Here is a 20,714-nt window from a genome sequence, read left to right on the forward strand (position 1 = left end):
TAACTTCTAAACTACTTACTTATCAGAATTCGACAAATGACATATCATTAGAAGCGTCTTAATTGTCCGCTGGTTATAGGCTATATGGGGTTTCACAAAATCTAATGTGGCGCCCTCTAGCGGACAAGGGGCCGTTCAAGTATTACGTAAGCACCAAGGGGGGGTGGGGGGGTCTCTGTTTTGCTTATTTTGATGACATGGGGGGGTAGGGGGGTCTAGATGATGATTACGTCATCGTTAGTTATTTACGTTTTTTCGGGGATTCCCGCAAATAATACATAATTATGCGTAGGCACTCGCTTTGAGAACTGATTAGGGGAATTACCGCACATTAGGGAAATTACCGTGCGCTATTCACTTGTCTAATAATTAACTCTCGTGCCGACATTGCCCATTGAAATTTGAGAGTCGTAGTCCGCCTTAGATTATTAATCTAAGTAGTCCGCATAAAATATTATTATACGCGAGGCCGGCCTCCCGCGCGCGTGTTTTGTTTGGATACTAAACGTATTGTAAGCATTGAAAGTTATCATTTGTGTTTATGATGATGCATAATTGATGCAATTATGTTTGTTATGTTCTTTTTTCTGATTATATTTTTTTGTTCCTACTCTATGTGTTTGGATACTAAACGTAAGCATTGAAAGTTATCATTTGTGTTTATGATGATGCATAATTGATGCAATTATGTTTGTTATGTTCTTTTTTTCTGATTATATTTTTTGTTCCTACTCTATGTGTTTGGATACTAAACGTATTGTAAGCATTGAAAGTTATCATTTGTGTTTATGATGATGCATAATTGATGCAATTATGTTTGTTATGTTCTTTTTTTCTGATTATATTTTTTTGTTCCTAAACCTAACCTGTAGTTAAACCTAATATTTTCATGAATTTTCCTATTTTAAAAATGACAATATAAAAAACATTTATAACAAAATGTTTACGTAAGCATAGGGGGAGGGGGTAAGTGCTTTGCTTACTTTTGATGACAAGGGGGGCGGGGGGGTAAAAAATGGTAAGAAATCTGCTTACGTAATACTTGAACGGCCCCCAAAACATACAGGTAAAAAAATAAAGTTAAGATAAATATGCCGTGTTTGGTATCATTTGAAAGCGCTTTACTTGCACATTTTGAATATACAGGGTGTTTCTTGTAAGGTGTCAAGCCGAAGGCAGGTGATAGGTGAGGACTAGACCTATCGATTTCACCCCCATGTATGTTCTACGATTTTTCGTAGTTTAGAAGTTATCGTTAATTTTGTGATTTTTTCAAATTTCATGACCTAGTGGCTTAATTTTTTTTTATCTTTTTTTTGGGTTGACTTTTCTCAGATTTCTTTTTTTTGACAGATTCCCTATTAGTTGCAGATATTTGAAAAAAATAATCAGTTTCCTATCTTTGATGCAAGATACAAAATTTTTGCTAGAAACATAAAAAATATGCTTTTAGCAGAACATTCTAAAATTTTCAACTGAAATGTATGAGAAAAAAAAAGAATTTCCATAGGTCCAAAATAATTTTAATAACTGTGCAGTTTTCTGAACTTTCATAATAACACAAAAAAACATGTACTTAATAGGCCATTATTTTCTGTAATCGCTCTACTAAAGTAGTAAGTCGGAGATTCCGTTACATGTTTTTGACTTTCTTAGGACTAACTAATGTTTGCAATCCACTAAGTGTACGTTACGTAGAACACGTTTAGAGACAATAACTGAACAGAACATTTTTTATCCACAACGAGGAAGCTCTTGCCCTTCATCTGACCTGATGGAAAGTTGGAAACTGCTGGATGATCAGCGAGCTTCACCCGGAATCCTAAACCACAGAGGAATTGGCTGTCCTAAATAGGTAGTCTTACCACTAGACCACAGTGGTGATTGTTACTTTACGATTAAATTTGATATACCTACCTATTAGAGTGTGAAAGGAAAGAGAAAGAGTTTGTGTGTGTGAGTGTGTGTGTGTGTGTGTGTGTGTGTGTGTGTGTGTGTGTGTGTGAGTGTGTGTGTGTGTGTGTGTGTGAGTGTGTATGTGTGTGTGTGTGTGTTAATGTTCAAAACGTAAACTTAGGGGATTGCAAATATTACTTAGTCCTAAGAAAGTCAAAAACATGTAACGGAATCTCCGACTTACCACTTTAGTGGAGTGATTACAGAAAATAATGGCCTATTAAGTACATGTTTTTTTGTGTTATTATGAAAGTTTAGAAAACTGCGCAGTTTTTAAAATTATTTTGGATCTATGGAAATTCTTTTTTTTTCTCATACATTTCAGTTGAAAATTTTAGAATGTTCTGCTAAAAGCATATTTTTTATGTTGCTAGCAAAAATTTTGTATCTAGCATCAAAGATAGGAAGGTGATTATTTTTTTCAAATATCTGCAACTAATAGGGAATCTGCCAAAAAAAGAAATCTGAGAAAAGTCAACCCAAAAAAAAGATAAAAAAAAATTAAGCCACTAGGTCCTGAAATTTGAAAAAATCACAAAATTAACGATAACTTCTAAACTACGAAAAATCGTAGAACATACATGGGGGTAAAATCGATAGGTCTAGTCCTCACCTATCACCTGCCTTCGGCTTGACACCTTACAAGAAACACCCTGTATATATTTACTAGCATTTGCTTGTGACTTTACCTGTATTCATGGGCTGATTGCATATAATTCACATATCTTTTCGTTCATAGCTTCTTTACTACTTATTAATTCATCAATTTAACTTTTGTTAATTTATGCGCCACAAATACACTTTAACACCAAAATGGTACAAATAAATTCAAATAATAAGTAAAAAGTAAAAAAACTAAAACCCAACTACGACAAAAAACGACGCTGAAAAAGTATAAAACAAGATTTTCAGAATACTGAACTGAACAAAGTTGCTAATGTAGTTGCATAGTAATTTTCATGTTTGGAAAGGCGTAGTCACACGTTACATATACCACCTACCTACCGTAGCACTTTGACAACGTGTGACTGCGGTTTTCCAAACATGAAAATTACCACAGATATCTGTGAAAATTACTATGCAACTACATTAGCAACTTTATTCAGTTCAGTATTCTGAAAATCTTGTTTTATACTTTTTCAGCGTCGTTTTTTTAGATATCACTTTTTTCTGTATTCCTAAATCATAATAGTCTATGAATGCTTACATTTGCATTTTTTTTGGGACTAGATGATACGTGAAATGATACTATTCCAAAGTAGCTACATGCATTTTTTCTTTGGAACTAGATGACACTGCGAGATGATACTATTCCCAAGCTACATACGTCATTAGTACTAGATGCCGAGCAGAAATGAAGAACATAAAAAACTAATCATCCAACAAATGTACCAAATCGCAACGTTGAGTACCTACCTACGGTAATAATGACGAGCTGAAACATTCATAACTCTTACTTTTGGAAACAGGTGTTAAGAAGATACTTTCTCTTTTAGTTTCCAGTTCGTCAGGTGATTAAACTAATAGTCATATTACGTGGTAAGTTGCCGTGTCCGAGCCTCACTATTTCGTTCCGAAAAAGTTTTAGTAAAAGTTTTAAGCCGTAACTTGATCGGCAGCATACACATCGCAATCTTTTTCTCAATGAGAGTAGAACATTTTAATCTGCGGAAATATCTTCATACACAGCAGGCAGGTATTTATGGAGCGTCAACATGAATAGTAACTAGCAAAAAAAATAAGTAGGTAATTTGGACCGTTTATTTATAAATAGCTATCAAGGTTCCATTTAAGGTAAATTCTAACAAGCGGGATACTTACCTTTTAGTGTTGATGCTGATAAGAGTTAAAAAAACTATTGTCACAAACAGTAACACAACAGCCTACTTAAGTACATAGGTATCCAAAATTAAGTACCCAATCTTTATTAAGCCAATGTTGGTGATTAATATTGTAGTAATTAGTCACAAGTAAATTCTTTTTAGTATCATCACACAGCTCTCTAATATGTATTTGCTATCAAACGACCTCCCACTTCGCCCACATGCAGCGCAGGCGGACGCTATTTCGCGCGTCTGAAAGATTTAAATAGATCACGTCTAAAATATTATTTTTACGCGCAAAACGTTATTTCGAGCCAAACGTAATATTAATTTATGTTATATTTAGCGTGTGCCTTTACAAAAACTGCCGAATAGATATTCCGTAATCCATATTCGTAGAACTGTAAATGTTAGTACATAATTAAGTATGTTTGTCTCGGCAGGACTAAGCATAAATATCTACACCTAGATGATTCGATTCCAAAAAAAAAAACTTTCTCCAATGGACATTGGTCACGTAAGTCCTACCATTCTATGAGCACGCATCATTATTTCAGAATGTGTTAACTTGGCCAAAATGAACACGCGCAGCGCGCGATTATAAACAGCAGTACCTACTCGTACTAATAAACTAACCTACCAGAGTTTGGAAATTAAACTTAATTATGTAAGTATTGAGTTAATTGTAGTTATATTACTTACTTAGTCCTCGTAGGACTAAGTAAGTATAGTTTAGTTATGTTAATTATTATTTTAATACGTGTGGTTTATGAAAAAATATTCAAAACTAGCGGCCGCCCGGGACTTCGTAGGGTAATTGCGCCGGTTTTCCGTCCAGCTCCTGTTTTCGTCCATTTGACCGACTTGCCACAAACAAATACGGAAAATTAGAATACAAACCTAACTTTCCATGCAAGTTTGGACTTGTTACAATCTATAATATCTAAGTAACAGTTCTGCCTGCATGAAAATGTAATTTGATAAGTAATAACTCCAAAAAAATCTACGGAAGTTGCTGCTGCACACAGGTGAATGGAAAACGTCGTCAAGTTAGAAAAAAAACGCGTTGGTAGGGAACTTTCACGGTATGTTTAATTACTGTTTTAGCTACTTTATGTAAATGTTTTTGGCACGTATGTCTAATTATTAGCATAATAAACACTATTTTAAGGGTTTATTAAAGCTTTTGTATAGAAATCTTAGATAATTAAGTGGACTAATACTAGCATAACAATTTTGCAAGATTTTGGTTTTCGTCCACGTGGACGGAAACCCTGACACCTAGTTAATATTTTTAATAATCATTTTACTTCAATGGACCTACAAAATACAATGTTTTTTCTTCCAATATGATCTTTATTGCTATTACAACAAACATTTTAGTTTACGTCCACTTTTTAACAGTGATAAACCCATAAAAACCGTTAAAAAGATGTGGACGAAAACAAAAAACAGCTTTAAACGTTGTTGTGTTTTCGTCCATGACGTCATGAGCAAGCACTGGGGTGGACGAAAACCAAAATTAGCTATTCCTGTAGATTAGTTTTCGTCCATTTGTCCTTCGACCTATTGAAATATTTTCCTGAATTTAGGTAAGAAACTTATTTAAATCTTTTTGATATCATTTGAAAGCTAACAAAATTACCTTTCAAATGATATACCAGAATCCATAGTTACTGTATTGTAGAGTTGGTTTTAAGTTAATAATTCAACTGCACCCTTTTTTCTACACAGTGGTCGAAAACTAGCGTACACTAGGACGAAAACTGATTTTTTTGGACGAAAACTAGTGAAATCACCTCTTTTGCATAAAATATTTATTATAAAAAAACCCGTGGTATTTACTTATTGTCATATAATATTAACGTAAAGTAGACTATGTAAGGACTAAAACGACATATGATACATATGAGTAAGGGTATTTTAAAATATTTATTTCGCATCACAAAGTTGGCAACTCCGATAATTGGACGAAAACTAACGCACTTACCCTACGCGTAGACCTCGTAGACTGATATCATGTTGATAAATGGCGTTTTACGGCTTTCCCCCGCATGAATATTTACGAACGTCCAACCAATCACGATAGATGGCGCTTTTTATATTATATGATAGACACGTCATATTTATTTATTGAAATTTATTTGTCACATAAATCGTCATAAATTATAGCCTATATGAATCACTAGCTTTCCGCCCGCGGCTTCGCCCGCGTGGAATTTTGTCTGTCACAGAAAAACTTTATCGCGCGCGTCCCTGTTTCAAAAACCGGGATAAAAACTATCCTATGTCCTTTTCCGGGATTCAATTAACTAGGTATCTCTAGGAGCGCTGTACACGTTGTTCTCTTTATGATTATTATTTTGTTAGTATTATTTGTTAGGTTACATTATGAACTAATCCTACTAATATTATAAAGGCGAAAGTTTGTGTGGATGTTTGTTACTCTTTCACGCAAAAACTACTGAACGGATTTGGTTGAAACTTTACAGTATTATTATTTGTAACCCAGATTAACATATAGGCTGACTTCTTGGCGGGAATCTGAAGCGTCATGTTAGCGGTTTTGTTTTATTTCCTCAAATTCGTGTGTGGGCGACTATTAATGTGTAATAATGGTGGATTATTATTAACCATTGAGTGTTCGTGAACGTGCATGGGTGTGGGTGGGCAAGTGAAGCAAAACAGTGCATTGTGATTCTTCTGGTTCTCTCAAGTTGTCCATAGGAGGTCTCAGTAAAGCACCACAACTTTACTGGGAACACTTTTACACTCAAAGGGTGGGAAGGGGTATCATCTATCATCCTTCATTATATCATTACTTGATCTCATTTTGTAACTCGTATCACTTATACATAATATGTATTTGAAATCCACTGAAAATCAGTTTCGAGACAAGCCCTGGCGCGGTCTTGATGTATGCTGAGCGGGTGCCTTTTTGTCAGAGGGGCACAAGCAGCTATCTGTACATTAATTTGTGTATCTCCTTCATTGTGTACTATGTTTTTCCTGCTTGTATGTCTTTCTTTCAAATAAAAAAAATATTCTATTCTATTTGAAAATGGCACAAATCAAGTCGACCTCGGCGTGTATTGCCAACATCATCAAAAAAGAAGAAGAAGAACATAATTATGAGGGGCAAAACAAGAAATGTCACAAAAACAAAAAGTTATAATGAACATTTAATTTTTTTAAAGTTTAAAACATTCTTATGTGTCACTTAAAATTACAAACTACTAATAGGAATACATATGGCTCCTACTTGTTTTTACGCTTTTTGTATAATTTCAAATTAAAATACGCGAGAAATCAAAAAATATTGCCATCAAAAATATACTTTTGAATTTTAGGGACATTCCTTGTTTTGCCCCTGTACCCTTCATATAGGCTATAATGTATGCCAATCTGTGGCACTAAATTTCACGCGGGTAAAGACGCGGGCAAAAGCTAGTCACTGATAAATGTGATTAGTTTATCACTTTTACCTCGCCTATCAGTAATTATTATTCATAATAACCGGCGATTATTCATAATTTTCAATTTATCACATTAACCATAACTTATAGGTACATAAATTCTAAATAATAACATACATTGTATCATCGTGACTAACAAAGTAAGAAATCGCGTATTCTTTAACTTGAACAATGCAATGCAAACAATTCCATACATGACAAAGATCACATAATTCATTGTAACATCATCATTATTATAATTATCCTACTTTATTTATTTGTAGTTTGTTTGTAAGCTTTCAATGACACGTTTGTAAAATAATTATGTAGGTAAAAACTTTAATTTACTGGCTGTGCCAGCGACTTTTCGTACGCTTGAAAACCGTTTGTTTGAATAATTTTTCTAGGCATTTTTTTAATTCGGACCATAGATTTGTACCTACTAAAAATCTAAAATTGATAAAATTTTACAAAGGAAACATTGGTGATGATGATGGATGGATGGATGTTATTATAGTTGATTAGATATATCTACATAGATCATGGAGGTAGTAATAGATCTACATTATGGCTACGTAAGTACACGTAAATAACAAAAAAAAATCAAACGACTCTTTCGCGATGTAAGATAATGTCCCAGGATCGATGTTAGATTTGAGACTGTGATTTGAGGAATTCATTGCAACTCACGAAGGCGAGTGAGCTTTACATGTGTGTGTACGGTTACATACATGTTATCAATGTTGATAATGTTTATCAAAACTTTTGAAAAACGAACAGAAGCGAGCCACCAGTCCACCACACGAAAACTCACTCGCCTTAAGTTGTTGTCACCTTTATTTTCTTGAGTGAAGTAGTGTTGGCTATTATGGTTTCGTTCGTTATCGTGGCCTTAGGCTTAGACCTTGATGATGACCGTCTTTGGTTGTCATGTGAGTGTGTATAGTGATAACTGCAGAGTGCGGACGTAGGGTCAAAATCAAATTCTTGAATAGTGTGTAAGGCCCTTTTTAGGGTAGGTAATAAACACGTCCAAGTTTGCGCTACCACCACTTCATCGGGGCAAGGGGCAACACTGCTGAACAGACTAGCTAGTGATGAGAAGAAGTGGAGGAAGAATTTATGCATCACACAATATGTTGAAAAAAAAAAACGAACTAGTTTTTCAAATTTCCGCGCTCTTTTTACCTGCCTTATTAAAGTCACGTCTTACGAGTTACGACACACTTGTATGAGCTGTCAAAACGCGGACTACATTGTGGGAAAAGGAAGGTTTATGTTTATCTAGAGAAATTACAAAAGAATCGGTAAGAAATTGAGAACAGCACAACGGAAACGGCATCATTATTATAAAACTGTAGCTGCGTGCTTAGAAGACCAAGATCAACACTCAAAAAAACTCAACCTGTATAAAACGTAAAAAAGAGTGACGTTGTAGCGATAGCGCCATCTAGACTTCTAAACCTAAAACTTGCGACCGGTTCGGTGTCCATTGCATAGTTTTTTTTTTTGGTGTTGTCTACATTTCAGCCAATGGTGAACAGGCAAGAGCTGTGACTCTAGCTAACTATTGGCTGTTATTGGTTAAATAACTGTCAAAAAATAATCGTCTTTTCTGATTATGGCTAAGGTGGCAGGTGTGTACATCGTCTGCGAAGTGGGTTCGTAATTTTTTTTAATTTTGCTCAGAGCAGCAGAGCAGTTGCCTGAGTTGCCGTATGTCATCGATGGTCGTTCGTCCGTGCGTGCAGTGGTGGTGTGCAGTTTTATAGTTGGATCGCCTGTTGTACCTAGCTAGCACTAGGCGCGGTTACGAAAACGTTACAACATTGCTTTGTCTTGTCTTATCGTGCCTGCCTGCAGATGTTTTCTGGGACCGAAGCCATGTTTTATTGATTTTGAGTGCGAGAATTTTCCATAAACACAAGGCTTTGTCATCAATGAAGTGATCTGATTGTGTTCTAAATAAACTATCGAACAGTGTCATTGGACAGGATCAGTCATCCGTTTCATGCATGTTTCTCCAACCAACGTAATAGTGACATTTTGTGATCGTCGTTCAATACTGTGCACCCCCTGGATAAAACGAGTGTTGTCAGACGACTAGAAAATTTAGTAAAAAAATATCTTCCTACTACCTGCCTGTCTTTGTCACCTCAATATCTGAAATCACCGGAAGAGCCAATGTTATTTTAAGGTTTGTACATCGTACCTAACCACTACAAGAACTGAGAAATAGAGCTTACACTAGGTAATTAAGACATTACGAAACAGGTGAGCCAGAAGTTTGCTATCAACTGTTGCAGAATGAAAAGATTTCGATGTTAAAGTGGCGGGTTAGTAGTGGGCATTGTATTGTGTGTGTAGGTGTGAGGTAGGTTGAAGTTAAATGAAAAATTGGTAGAGCCTAAAGCATTACAAATAATCACCAAAGATCACAGAGTAAAACATTAAAATCAATAATTGTGTATAACCTAGTTAATGTTGTCTATCAGTACCTTGTCTGCCTATTGTTTATATTATTCATGGATGGGGCATCATAGCTTATGTTAAATACCAGAGGCAATCTATAATTTCATGTAGGTATTTCAATTTAAGTTAGCTGTTTTGTTTTTTTTATTGTGTAAGTTTGATAGATGTATTACCTAGTCACTATTTTTTTCACCCAATCATATCTGACTGCATTATTGTTTTGTTATTGGTGCATGATAACACAATGTTCTTAAAGTTAGTACAGAGATTGCATCTTATTCTACCTTCAGTAGAATCTTCCCAAGTGTACTGTCAAATTAAGTACCTAATTTATTTATTTATTGCACATCTATACTAATATTATAATGCTGAAGAGTTTGTTTGGTTGAACACGCTAATCTCAGGAACTACTACTGGTCCAATTTCAAAAATTATTTTTGTGCTCGATAGCCCATTTATCGAGGAAAGCTTTCGGATATACTATAATATCACCTTATAGCCTTATCACCTTATATAATAGGACACTCCTAAATAAGGAGCAGTAAAGAAAAATCATTAAAATGTAAATACATATTTAGTTTTAGTGGAATTCGTGGAATTTAAACTTAGCTTACTAAAAAGCATTTCCTTGTGGTTTAATTTATTTAATATTTAGAGTGCCACTGAATGTATGAGAAGTTGAAATGTATTAACATCTGATAAAGATCTAAGTCAAAAATTATACTAAAGCTTGTTGATCATCCTGTATACATGTTTCTTAATTCAACCTATCACATTAGGTTTCATGTGTTTGCAGTCTTGGCAGTTTATGAAAAAAATTCATCATTTTAAAAAGAGGTGCATGTTAACCATTGATAATGAAGATAAAAAAAACAACAAAATGGTGGTTTGAATCAACAATTTATTTTGACAGCTTTCTAAGAAGTAACAATGCATCATTTGCTGCTTCCGAGCTTCTCATATCTGAATTAAATAAAATTATTAAGGTATTCCAATTTAAACTATGTTGAAGATTACATGTTTATACTTAGTATTTGCCAGTTACAATTAGAACTTCAATTTCATAGTGGTCTTTGAACATTTGCTAATTTATTGTAAACTAGCTTTCTGCCTGGGGATTTCCCAGAATTTATTCGAATTTTTCTCACTGTATAGATTAGAACATTAATAATTGTCATGTAAAAATAGAACAATAATAATAATATACCTAGTTGTTGATTTATGACACAGTCAAGAGTTGCAAATTATCGATTTCGAGTCCAGTGGCTTAATGACAGCCACTGCTTTAGGTTTAGGCGTTTTTGATATTGTTCATCACACCATTGTCATTTATCTGACGTTACAGGTCTCCATCCCCTTGAGGGCATCCCGCAATGGTAGACTACTACAGGATACTAGGCGTTACGAAGACTGCCACAGAGACAGAAATAAAGAAAGCGTAAGTATACCTACAATAATATTTTAAGTGTATAGACTCATCTCCACATTTTAAGCACAGGCTATAGTGTATTACCTCAAGTAGTGTGTCATATCTTAATTAGACATTCGGTGTCCCCTAATAACACCAACCTTTACAATACCCCTTGCCATAAGAATGTAAAGCATTTAATTGGAAATATTTTCAATTAGTGTCAGATTACTAGGTAGAGAAATATATAGACTTGTGATTAAAACATTATTGTGTCTTCTAGCTAAATGTTTACACAAATAATAAGGGTGATGTAATTTGTAATTTCAGGTACAGAAAACTTGCACTGAAGTGGCATCCTGACAAAAATCCTGATAATGCAGATGAAGCCAATAGAAGGTTTAAAGAAATATCAGAAGCTTATGAAGTTCTCTCTGATGGTATGTATCTTAAAAATTTTTGTTTAATAGGTATTAGACTACTGTCTTCTCATCTGATGTTGTGTATTTTTTACATACTTTTAATACACACTGCCATTACGACAGAAACTAAGGTTTCCACTATTTCAAAAGATATACTTACCTATTTATTTATTTGACAACTTATTAAGCCTATCTATTTTCTCCCATTTCAAATAATGTACAGCACTGTTTATTTTAGGTGACAAGTTTAGTCATAGATAGACTAACCGAATTCCAAATCTTTTCAGTCTTTTTGCCTAATAAGTCATAATTAAAATATTTATACCTACTTCCTAAATAATATCGAAAGTATCTTATCAGGCTGTATCTGTATGAATTTTTTCTCTTAAATCTGTTTGGTTATTGTATTTGCCAGATATTAATATGTATTACTATTTTGAATTAAGATTTTATAATTGAAACTGTTGATAATATTCTTATAAAAATTACACATAATGTAAGGGTTACTGATTTAAAAATGTAATCGATTCATGAATATGCTACATTATTTCAATATCGTTTTATTTTTGGGTAGAAACCAAGCGGAAATTATATGATGCAAGGGGATCCAGTCATCATGGGCACAGATATCAAAGCAAGAATGGAGTAAATGGGCACCGACACTTTAGCTTCAAGGGTTTTTTTGGAGAGACACCATTCCACCGCTTTTTTGGTAGCCTCAATAAACTACTGTGTTTTTATAACTATGAATATTATCATCATGGAGTAGTAATTTAACAATTATAATTAGATTCTTCATTCAATCAAGCGCTTGTAAATTGCTTAACTAGAGTTAGGCGAATTGTTTTAACATTGAGCAGTGTAGTCCATTGGTAACATCGTTTTGATACTCAATAAAAAACTCAAATTGTGTGATAATGAAATAATGCTACTTGTTATTACAACTTTGATTATAAAAATTGAAACTAGTAAACAAGTTCAAATGATGATTAAATGACGTTGGAAACGATAGCATAACACGGTCAAAACAAAACGTACATTAATTCTACGTACTGTAAGATAGCGTAATTCACCGTTATGTCTGTCGAAAAAGAACCATTCGTATATTTTTCTTTCAAAATTCACATGAGGCAAATATCCTCAACCTAACAGGGACTTTTTGCGATCAATTTGAATTAAAAATGCACCCAGTTGCCTTTGAGATAGCGAATATCTTGAACTTGGTTGGGTGGGCCTTATCAGTCTAAAAGTGTTTATTAGCAATCTGGATCCACACTAAAGTCTATTAATGAATTTCCTGATTCTTAGCTATGATAAAAGTATTCAGGTATGTCATAAAATATATTGATGTCAAGGCTTTGCCTACTGAACAAAATAATGATAATATTCATATGAAGGTTTCAAATTAACTCTCATTAATTAATTATTTTTACTAACAAACGGGTGGAAAAATCAAAGCATGTAAATAATCTAAGCACCTGTACCTCTAAACCTCTACCAAATGGACGCCTATTGTTTCCCCATAAATTACAAACTAACTAAATCCTTGCGTGGTGGCATTTTATTGCGTTGCGTGGTGAGCTTGTAAGCTAGCTTTATTATAATATAAACATTTGGACTTTTGTTTAATATTTATACCTACTTTCCTTCAGTTTGTGTTTGCCTAATACGTGTTCGTCATGATTTTTATTTAATTGATACTTCTTAAGATAATTTATTTTCATTAATCGATTCATGACATGACAGACATGATTATTCCTTATTTTTCATGTCTGTAAATTTCTATTAGTAATTTTGCGTAAGCACACGTTGCGAGCGTGTACTGCTCTTCGCGCACCATTAAACTTTTAGACTCTACCTACACGATACAGAAATATTATTTTCTGTCTTACTTGTAACAGATACTAAAAAGTGGTGTAATTGATTTTATTCTTGTTGATTAACGAAGTGAAATGTGTTTAATATTATTTCATTTTCATGTGCATGCAGTCGTATTTAGCTGCAAGCCCTACTGTGACGTAAATCGCCATGAATCATATCATAGCACGTCCACGATGTTAGATGTGCAATAATATCCTTAGAATATTCATAAACGGGATGAACTGAAAAATAGTAAATAACTCTAAATACATAATATTATGTAATCGATCTGATATCTCTTCACTTTGAAACTGCGGCGGTTAGTTTGTTATCCTTGTGTTACAAGTCTGGCTGAGAAAAAACTGATAAAAACATACATTATTTATTATATTCGTAAAAAATGGGTGTAAAAAGAGATACCTACTAGTTAATGCCGTTTCTAAATTTATTAAATGTATTATGTCCTGGAAGTCAGCTTCGAAAAATAACTGTTGTGTTTTCCTAAGCTAAAAGAAGTTTCTTCTAGAGATCGTCATGATCACACGTGCGTTTACGCATGGAAATATTTATTTATTAAGCTTTTATTTTTATATTCGACCTTAATTAAAACTCAACAGATTATCTGTTAATATTATTTGTTTATATAAATTGTGGTGTTATTATTGTCGTCCATTGTTGTCGTGTAGGTAATTGTTTTGACAATATAAAAAGAGTAAAAAGTTTTTTAATTACAACAAAAAACCTATTACCGGTTTAGTTTTTATTAATATGGCGGTAAAGGATAAAAATATCAAGTAAGTTGTTTTGAAGAACGAATTATGAGCAATGAGGAAAAATAAATCAAAGGTGCCTTTTTATAGTACTTATAACTTCATCTTTGTTGTTAAGTAGGTTTATTTCTAAAGTCGTTTTTCAGTCCTTTAATTGTTTCACAATGGGCCCTACATAATCCACACCATCAATCTCTAGTTGCAATTTATATGGAAGTTTGTAAAAAAACGTATTTTGGTACTCCTTAGATAGAAGATGGATTTGCAAACAACTAACAGCCTTATTGCGTGGTGTTAAAAAGATAATTCGCACGTTTTTTTACTAAACATTTTTTTTTCATACTGTTAATACTATATTTATTATTACTTCAGAACGGAAGCGGCGAATGTACGATCAATATGGAAAGGAGGGCTTGAATAACAGCAGAGGCCGTCGCTCAGCGGCCGATGATGACTACGAGTTCGGCTACGCGAGTTTCCCGTTCACATTCCGAGATCCGGAAGAAGTGTTTAGAGAATTCTTCGGCGGGTCTCCTTTCGGCGAACTTTTTGCTGGTACGTATATTAAATGTTAAAAATAAATTATAGTTAAAAAATTTTATAGAAAAACACAGTTTCCACATTTCATTACAAATAAACAGTCTCCCGGAGACTTCGCCGGAGACTGTCTCCGGAAGATTATTTAAGACAGTACATATTAATGTTTCATTAGTTCGGTTTTTAATTAATCTTCCTTTTTTTTGTAATGAACTAAAATAGCAATGCTTAAATAATTTCTTTACGATGCGTAAAGTGATTCCCATTTATTCATCCGAACGCACGCAACATGCATGCCGTGATCTATTCAATTATTTAGGTTTCGTTCAATATTAGGCTGGATCATAGCATACGATTCACTTAAAAACTTCGACATTACACAACTCAATGGTCAGAGTCGCCGAGCTTGAACCAATTTCCGAGGCAGTTGTCACTTTCAAGTTTTAAATCATGTTAAAATATTCAGGTTTTCCCCTATCCCGTCCAGAAATCAACGGGCACGGCCACCACCGGCACGGGCGGCGCGCGCAGCACGCGGGCACGTCGCTGACGTCGTCGCTGTTCAGCCCCTTCGGCTTCGGCATGGGCGGGCTGGACGACATCTTCGCGCACGCCGCCTCCAACGGGAACACCTTCACGTCCTTCTCCACCTTCAACAGCTCGCTGGCCGGGCCCGGCAGCGCCAACATGCGGAGCACCACGACCACCACGCGCATTGTCAACGGGAAGAAGATTACTACCAAAAAGTAAGTGGTTTGTTGATGGACTTTCTTTCAGTGTTTCTAGTAGAGATGAGACGTATTTACTAGAACAGATCCACACACTAGGTATTTTACAGTACTAGGCGGCACCTATTCCAATTTTTAAAATACTTGATCCACCTAGTCTATATATATAAAAATGAAACCCGTTTTCCGTTGTCACGACATAACATGAAAACGGCTTGACCGATTTGGCTGATTTTTTTTTTGTAGTTTTCTAATACTCTGTACAAGGTTTTTACGGAAAAAAATATAAAGAAAATCTCTACGCTAAGGCGGTACGAAGTTCGCCGGGTCAGCTAGTATTTTATAAATTACACGATTTCCGACCCTACCATCAAAGTAATAGAGGTTATTATTGCGTAATCCGTAGTCGTGTATTACGCGCACCTAGTATTTCTCGCTAAGCTTACGTGCGAACGTAGAGATTCACTCCGTCGCTGTCTTACCAAACAAATTTGAGCGCGACGAAGCAAACGCACACAAACGTAGTCAAACCATATTCATGTATAAGAAAAAATATGTAAATATTTTTATGAAATTGATATCTTTTAAATACGCCAACTTTTAAGTTGACCGTCCAAAGCCTGTTGAAGTATGAAGGGAGGAATTATTATTCAATTTCAAATTACATTATTCATACTACGGTTGTATCTTTTAAAAAAAATGTATTTTAAAGTCATATTACGTGGATTAGTCCGCACTAGTCGCGTCAAGTATACTAAATTACTACGTACTAGGTGGATTAGGTATTTGGATCGAGTATTAATAAATACTAGGAATAGGTGCACCTAGTATCAAATTTACCTAGTATAACCCATCTCTAGTTTCTAGCCAATGGACCATACACATAAAATAATAATACCTAAATAAATAAAATAAATGTCTTGGACATTTTTACACTGTGCCTCTAGTTCCAAACTAAGCAAAGCTTGTACTATGGGTACTAGACAACGGATATAAACATACTTAAATACTTTTTTGTAAATAAATACATACATATTAGAACATAGAAAACGCCCGTTTCAATACAAACAAATATGTTTGTACTGAGCGGGAATCGAACCCGCGATCTCTTGGCATAGGAGTCCGTTTCGAACCACTACACCAAATGCGACTTTAACGCGAAGATCGCGCTATCGCGATATGTGTAGCCAAGTATTCGCGTATACTTCGGTGCTTTTTTGCATAGTCGTACTCGTTCCGTTGTCAAATCTGTTTCGTTGCGTTATTGTGATGTGTTTGGCCCAGGATTACACACCTAACGATATTTAATGAATGCATTGCCGTCGTAGTCTGGCGCGGCATTCACTATTGTGGCCACCTTAGACATGCTCAAAATTAAAATTGACTTGATGTCACACTTGAGTCTGTTGAGATCGATTTTGATGATATCCGATGCCTTAATAAAATATTAAAAAAACTCGGGAAATCGTGTCCAAGCACGGATCCACTATTATAGTAGGCACTCTGGCACTATGACGTTGTGACGTCATACATAGCTAAAATAAAATTTCGACAAGTGATTGCATTCCCATTCGGGGGTGGCTGTGGTGTGTGTGACCACAACGTATTTTAAGGATTGGATCTACACCTGATTGTCGCGGTAAAAGTTGCCAGAAGATTCATTTAGGCATTAGGCCTCAGCCTCGAACTTAGCGGGCAGCGGGGCGGCGGCGGTGGCGGCGCGGGAGCGGCAGGATCTTATGCGTAAAATCAAATAGACCCGTTCTCGAAAACAGCGGCGCGGGAGCGGCGCCGGAGCGGGCAACGAGCGGGCAGCGGCGAGGGAGCGGGCAACGAGCGGGCAGCGCACTCCTTCTTTTGCCCACAATAAATCGAGCGTTAGGAATAAATTTGAATCGAAATAAAATTGTCGCCGTTGTTCAGACATTTCGTTTGCGAATAAAAACAAATATCTCGACAACATAACCCCGAACGCAACATTTCGCCGCTAAAGCGCCGCGCGAGCTGCCCGCTTGTTTCGAGAACGGGTCTGCGTTGCCCGCCCCGCTCCCGCGCCGCCGCCGCCCCCGCCCCGCTGCCCGCTAAGTTCGAGGCTGAGGCCTTACGCTAAACTTACTTTCACCTTAAAATGAGGAGAATGTTAATCTGTTTTTTATTTGGCAAACCATTACGCGGCATGTTTGTTCAAGTCTTATGATTCATATAAAATGCTTTTCTATTTGGTAAACACATGGGCGACTGTCGTCGTATGACAGGGTCTACTAGTATTAGTCACCAAGCGTGGGCACCGAGCGTCGGTAATGTGGGCAATGATTGCTATTAGTTACCCATCAAGCATTGGTCTCAGCTGTGGTCAGGGGTTTAGTAATTAGATGTTTGTGTACGGTTGCCATCATTGCTTCAAAGCAAGCAAGTTTCGACTAGTTAACATTGCAGGCTCTCAAAGTTGATACGTAAATTTAGGGCATTGAATAAACTACTCACCATCCTTGATGTCGAAACGGATATTAATATAAATTCTATATTTCTAAAAATTTTAACTTATCGAAGATTTGCATCAGCAAATTGAGATCTTTGGATACACTTCATTTAAAATTAAATTTCTACGGCGCGAACTATGGGTAACCTTATGAAACTATTCTATTACAACCTGCGTGTTTGAGTAATCGGCATCAAGGATTGTGTAAAACTTGTAATATTTGATTTTACAATTAATTTAACAATGGATTAATTGTGATTTTTTTTATTTTCAGAGTCACGGAAAACGGTCGTGAGACTGTGATGTCTTACGAAAATGGGGTCCTTAAATCAAAGACTGTCAATGGAGTAGCCCAGTCACTAACATACAGTTAGACAGCTAAATTAATTAAAAAAAACCTTCTTAATATAACCAAACGTGATCCAAATGTCAACTGTACTCAATGAAAGCGAGTTAAAGTTCCAACTTTATTAATAGTTTTGCTTATTTTTAACATGTTTCAAAATCTGTAAATTTTTAGTGATGGAAACATTGAAACACTTATGTAGTAATGGTAAGGTCGCTTTTTAACTTTGAGTGAGTTTTAGAGTAGGTAAACTGCTCAATCAAATAAATCTCCCTCTATATGAATTTTTGTGTTCTACTTGTCGTCGCTCGCATCTTTGATCTCGAACTCTGCGGACGAGTTATGTAGGTACATATTTTAACTATACCTATTAACAATTTTAATGACGTGTAATGCGATGATTAATTAATTATTATTATTACTTTGCTGCCAATTATTTTGTTTAGCAGAATAGTGTTAAAAGTGTTTAGGTGATGACTAGCTTTATTCTAGAAACGTTTTTAATTCACAAAAAAGTTTACTTTAAGACCAACAATGAGATGGAAAATCAAGTGTTCTCTTTTTAATATAAATTAAAATACACTCTGTTAATAATATTTTAAAAACATACGGAGCAAGCATTTTTTAAACAAGTTGTATAGTAATATTCTTCAATAAGGTTTACGGATTTTGAATTCAAATTATGTCTTACTGAACTGCCACTTTCGAAGATTCTATTGTTCAAAAATACAGAATCTGATGATTCTTATAGATTAAAAAAAAGTGAGTTCAGTTGATTCATACCTACGCAGCTACGTCTCCAGAATATTGCTAGTTACACACACTGTATATTTAGTCATAATTGTAATCACATTTATTTTTTATATCAGTGTTGGAACGACTAAGATAACAAGTTATCCTTCATCATGAATGTTTCAAAAACAGGTGATAGGGTACCTACCAACAATTATTAGAAGTATTAATTATTTTCAAAAGTTATTTAATTGTCACGTTTCAAATAGAGTGATGTTCTAATAAATTATTTTGATAGATCATTTACAGATCTTTAATGTTCATTTCTTAGTTAAACATTAACAAAATCCGTAAGTTTATTAGAATGTATCATGGCGTCTCATGCATTTTCACTTTTCAGACATTAGTGTCGCACCTTTTGTTTTCTTTCTGATGGGACTTTTCTAACTTACTGTACTTATTTTCATGCCATGAAAGTAAACATGACTTACTAGTAATTTAGTCCTTACCACAGCATTTTAAGTAGCAACATAATTGTATAAAAATAATCCTTTTTTACAATGTAGGAAAATATTTATAGCCAACACAAATCATTCCCATAACAATGAAATAAAAATAGTTTTGCTTGTCGGCTTACGCAGTAAATGAAGCTTTATTTTTGTTTGCACTGGTATTTTTAAATGACAAATCATTCCTTGCTTTATCACTTGGTAAATGATGACAATATCCACTTTCGCCATACACGCTAAAATATTTTGTGATTTATATTTAATAAAAGAATTTCTAGTTATGTATTGATTTTGTTTTGATTTAGGTAAAACCAATTACCTCAGAAATTTTGCTAACGAGGTCATACTGGTATAGGGGTTACCTTAATCTTGATAAATGTATATGCAAACCTATCTATTTTTGTCATTATAATTTTTTGTGTACTTAACATTTTTTTCTATAAAAATAATCACTAGAGGTAATTGATACTTAAGTATCCCCTTCTGACCCACCGCACTACCAAACCACACTACTAGTAGTGTCGTGGGGAATATTTTTTCCCTTCTACACTACCAAGCCAGTAGTGTCGTGGGTAATTTTTAAGGGCCATACATCTTCATTCCCATCGACACTACTACCATAACTAAATGTAAAATTTGTAAAATTTTGGATTGTTTTGTAATAAATTATGTTTATATGCAACACTAACCTCTGTGCAATTTTGCAGTTTGACGGAATTTACTGAAAATAAAATATATCCTAAAAGGGCTTATGTACATGTTACGGTAAATGTACAAGTAAAGCGCTTTCAAATGATACCAAACACGGCACATTTATCTTAACTTTATGTTTTTACTCTGTATGGTTTGTCCGCTAGAGGGCGCCACATTAGATTTTGTGAAACCCCATATAGCCTATAACCAGCGGACAATTAAGACGCTTCTAATGATATGTCATTTGTCGAATTCTGATAAGTAGTTTAGAAGTTACGAGGGAACAGATGAACATACATACATACATACATAGCCTGTCAAAATCATAACCCTCCTTTTGCTTTGCCGCAGTGGGGTAATAAAAATAATTTAATTTTTGTTTTTCTTTCACGCAAAGTTATATAGGTATAAGCCCTTTTAGGTAATATTTTATTTTCAGTAAATTCCGTCAAACTGCAAATTTGTACCGAGGTTAGGGTTGCATATAAACATAATTTATTGCAAAACAATCCAAAATTTTACAA

At 34.8% G+C, this 20,714-nt stretch overlaps 1 protein-coding gene across 7 annotated transcripts; it reads left to right on the forward strand.

Annotated features, from left to right (window-relative positions):
* The first annotated feature begins 8,026 nt into the window (after positions 1–8,026).
* Positions 8,027–19,782, forward strand: LOC135071861 (dnaJ homolog subfamily B member 6). 7 transcript variants are annotated; one of them, XM_063965705.1, is made up of 7 exons: positions 8,027–8,166; positions 11,052–11,144; positions 11,445–11,554; positions 12,111–12,248; positions 14,539–14,721; positions 15,170–15,449; positions 18,185–19,782. In XM_063965705.1, the coding sequence occupies exons 2-7, from the start codon at positions 11,080–11,082 to the stop codon at positions 18,282–18,284; spliced, it is 876 nt and encodes a 291-aa protein (XP_063821775.1). In that variant the 5' UTR covers positions 8,027–8,166; positions 11,052–11,079; the 3' UTR covers positions 18,285–19,782. The 7 variants fall into 7 exon arrangements, with proteins under 7 accessions (XP_063821775.1, XP_063821773.1, XP_063821772.1 ...); XM_063965703.1 differs by lacking the exon at positions 8,027–8,166 and adding an exon at positions 8,779–8,895; XM_063965702.1 differs by lacking the exon at positions 8,027–8,166 and adding an exon at positions 8,926–9,431.
* Positions 19,783–20,714: the final 932 nt, after the last annotated feature.

The sequence above is a fragment of the Ostrinia nubilalis genome, chromosome 5 (genome assembly GCF_963855985.1).
Source record: "Ostrinia nubilalis chromosome 5, ilOstNubi1.1, whole genome shotgun sequence".
Classification (NCBI taxonomy): domain Eukaryota; kingdom Metazoa; phylum Arthropoda; class Insecta; order Lepidoptera; family Crambidae; genus Ostrinia; species Ostrinia nubilalis.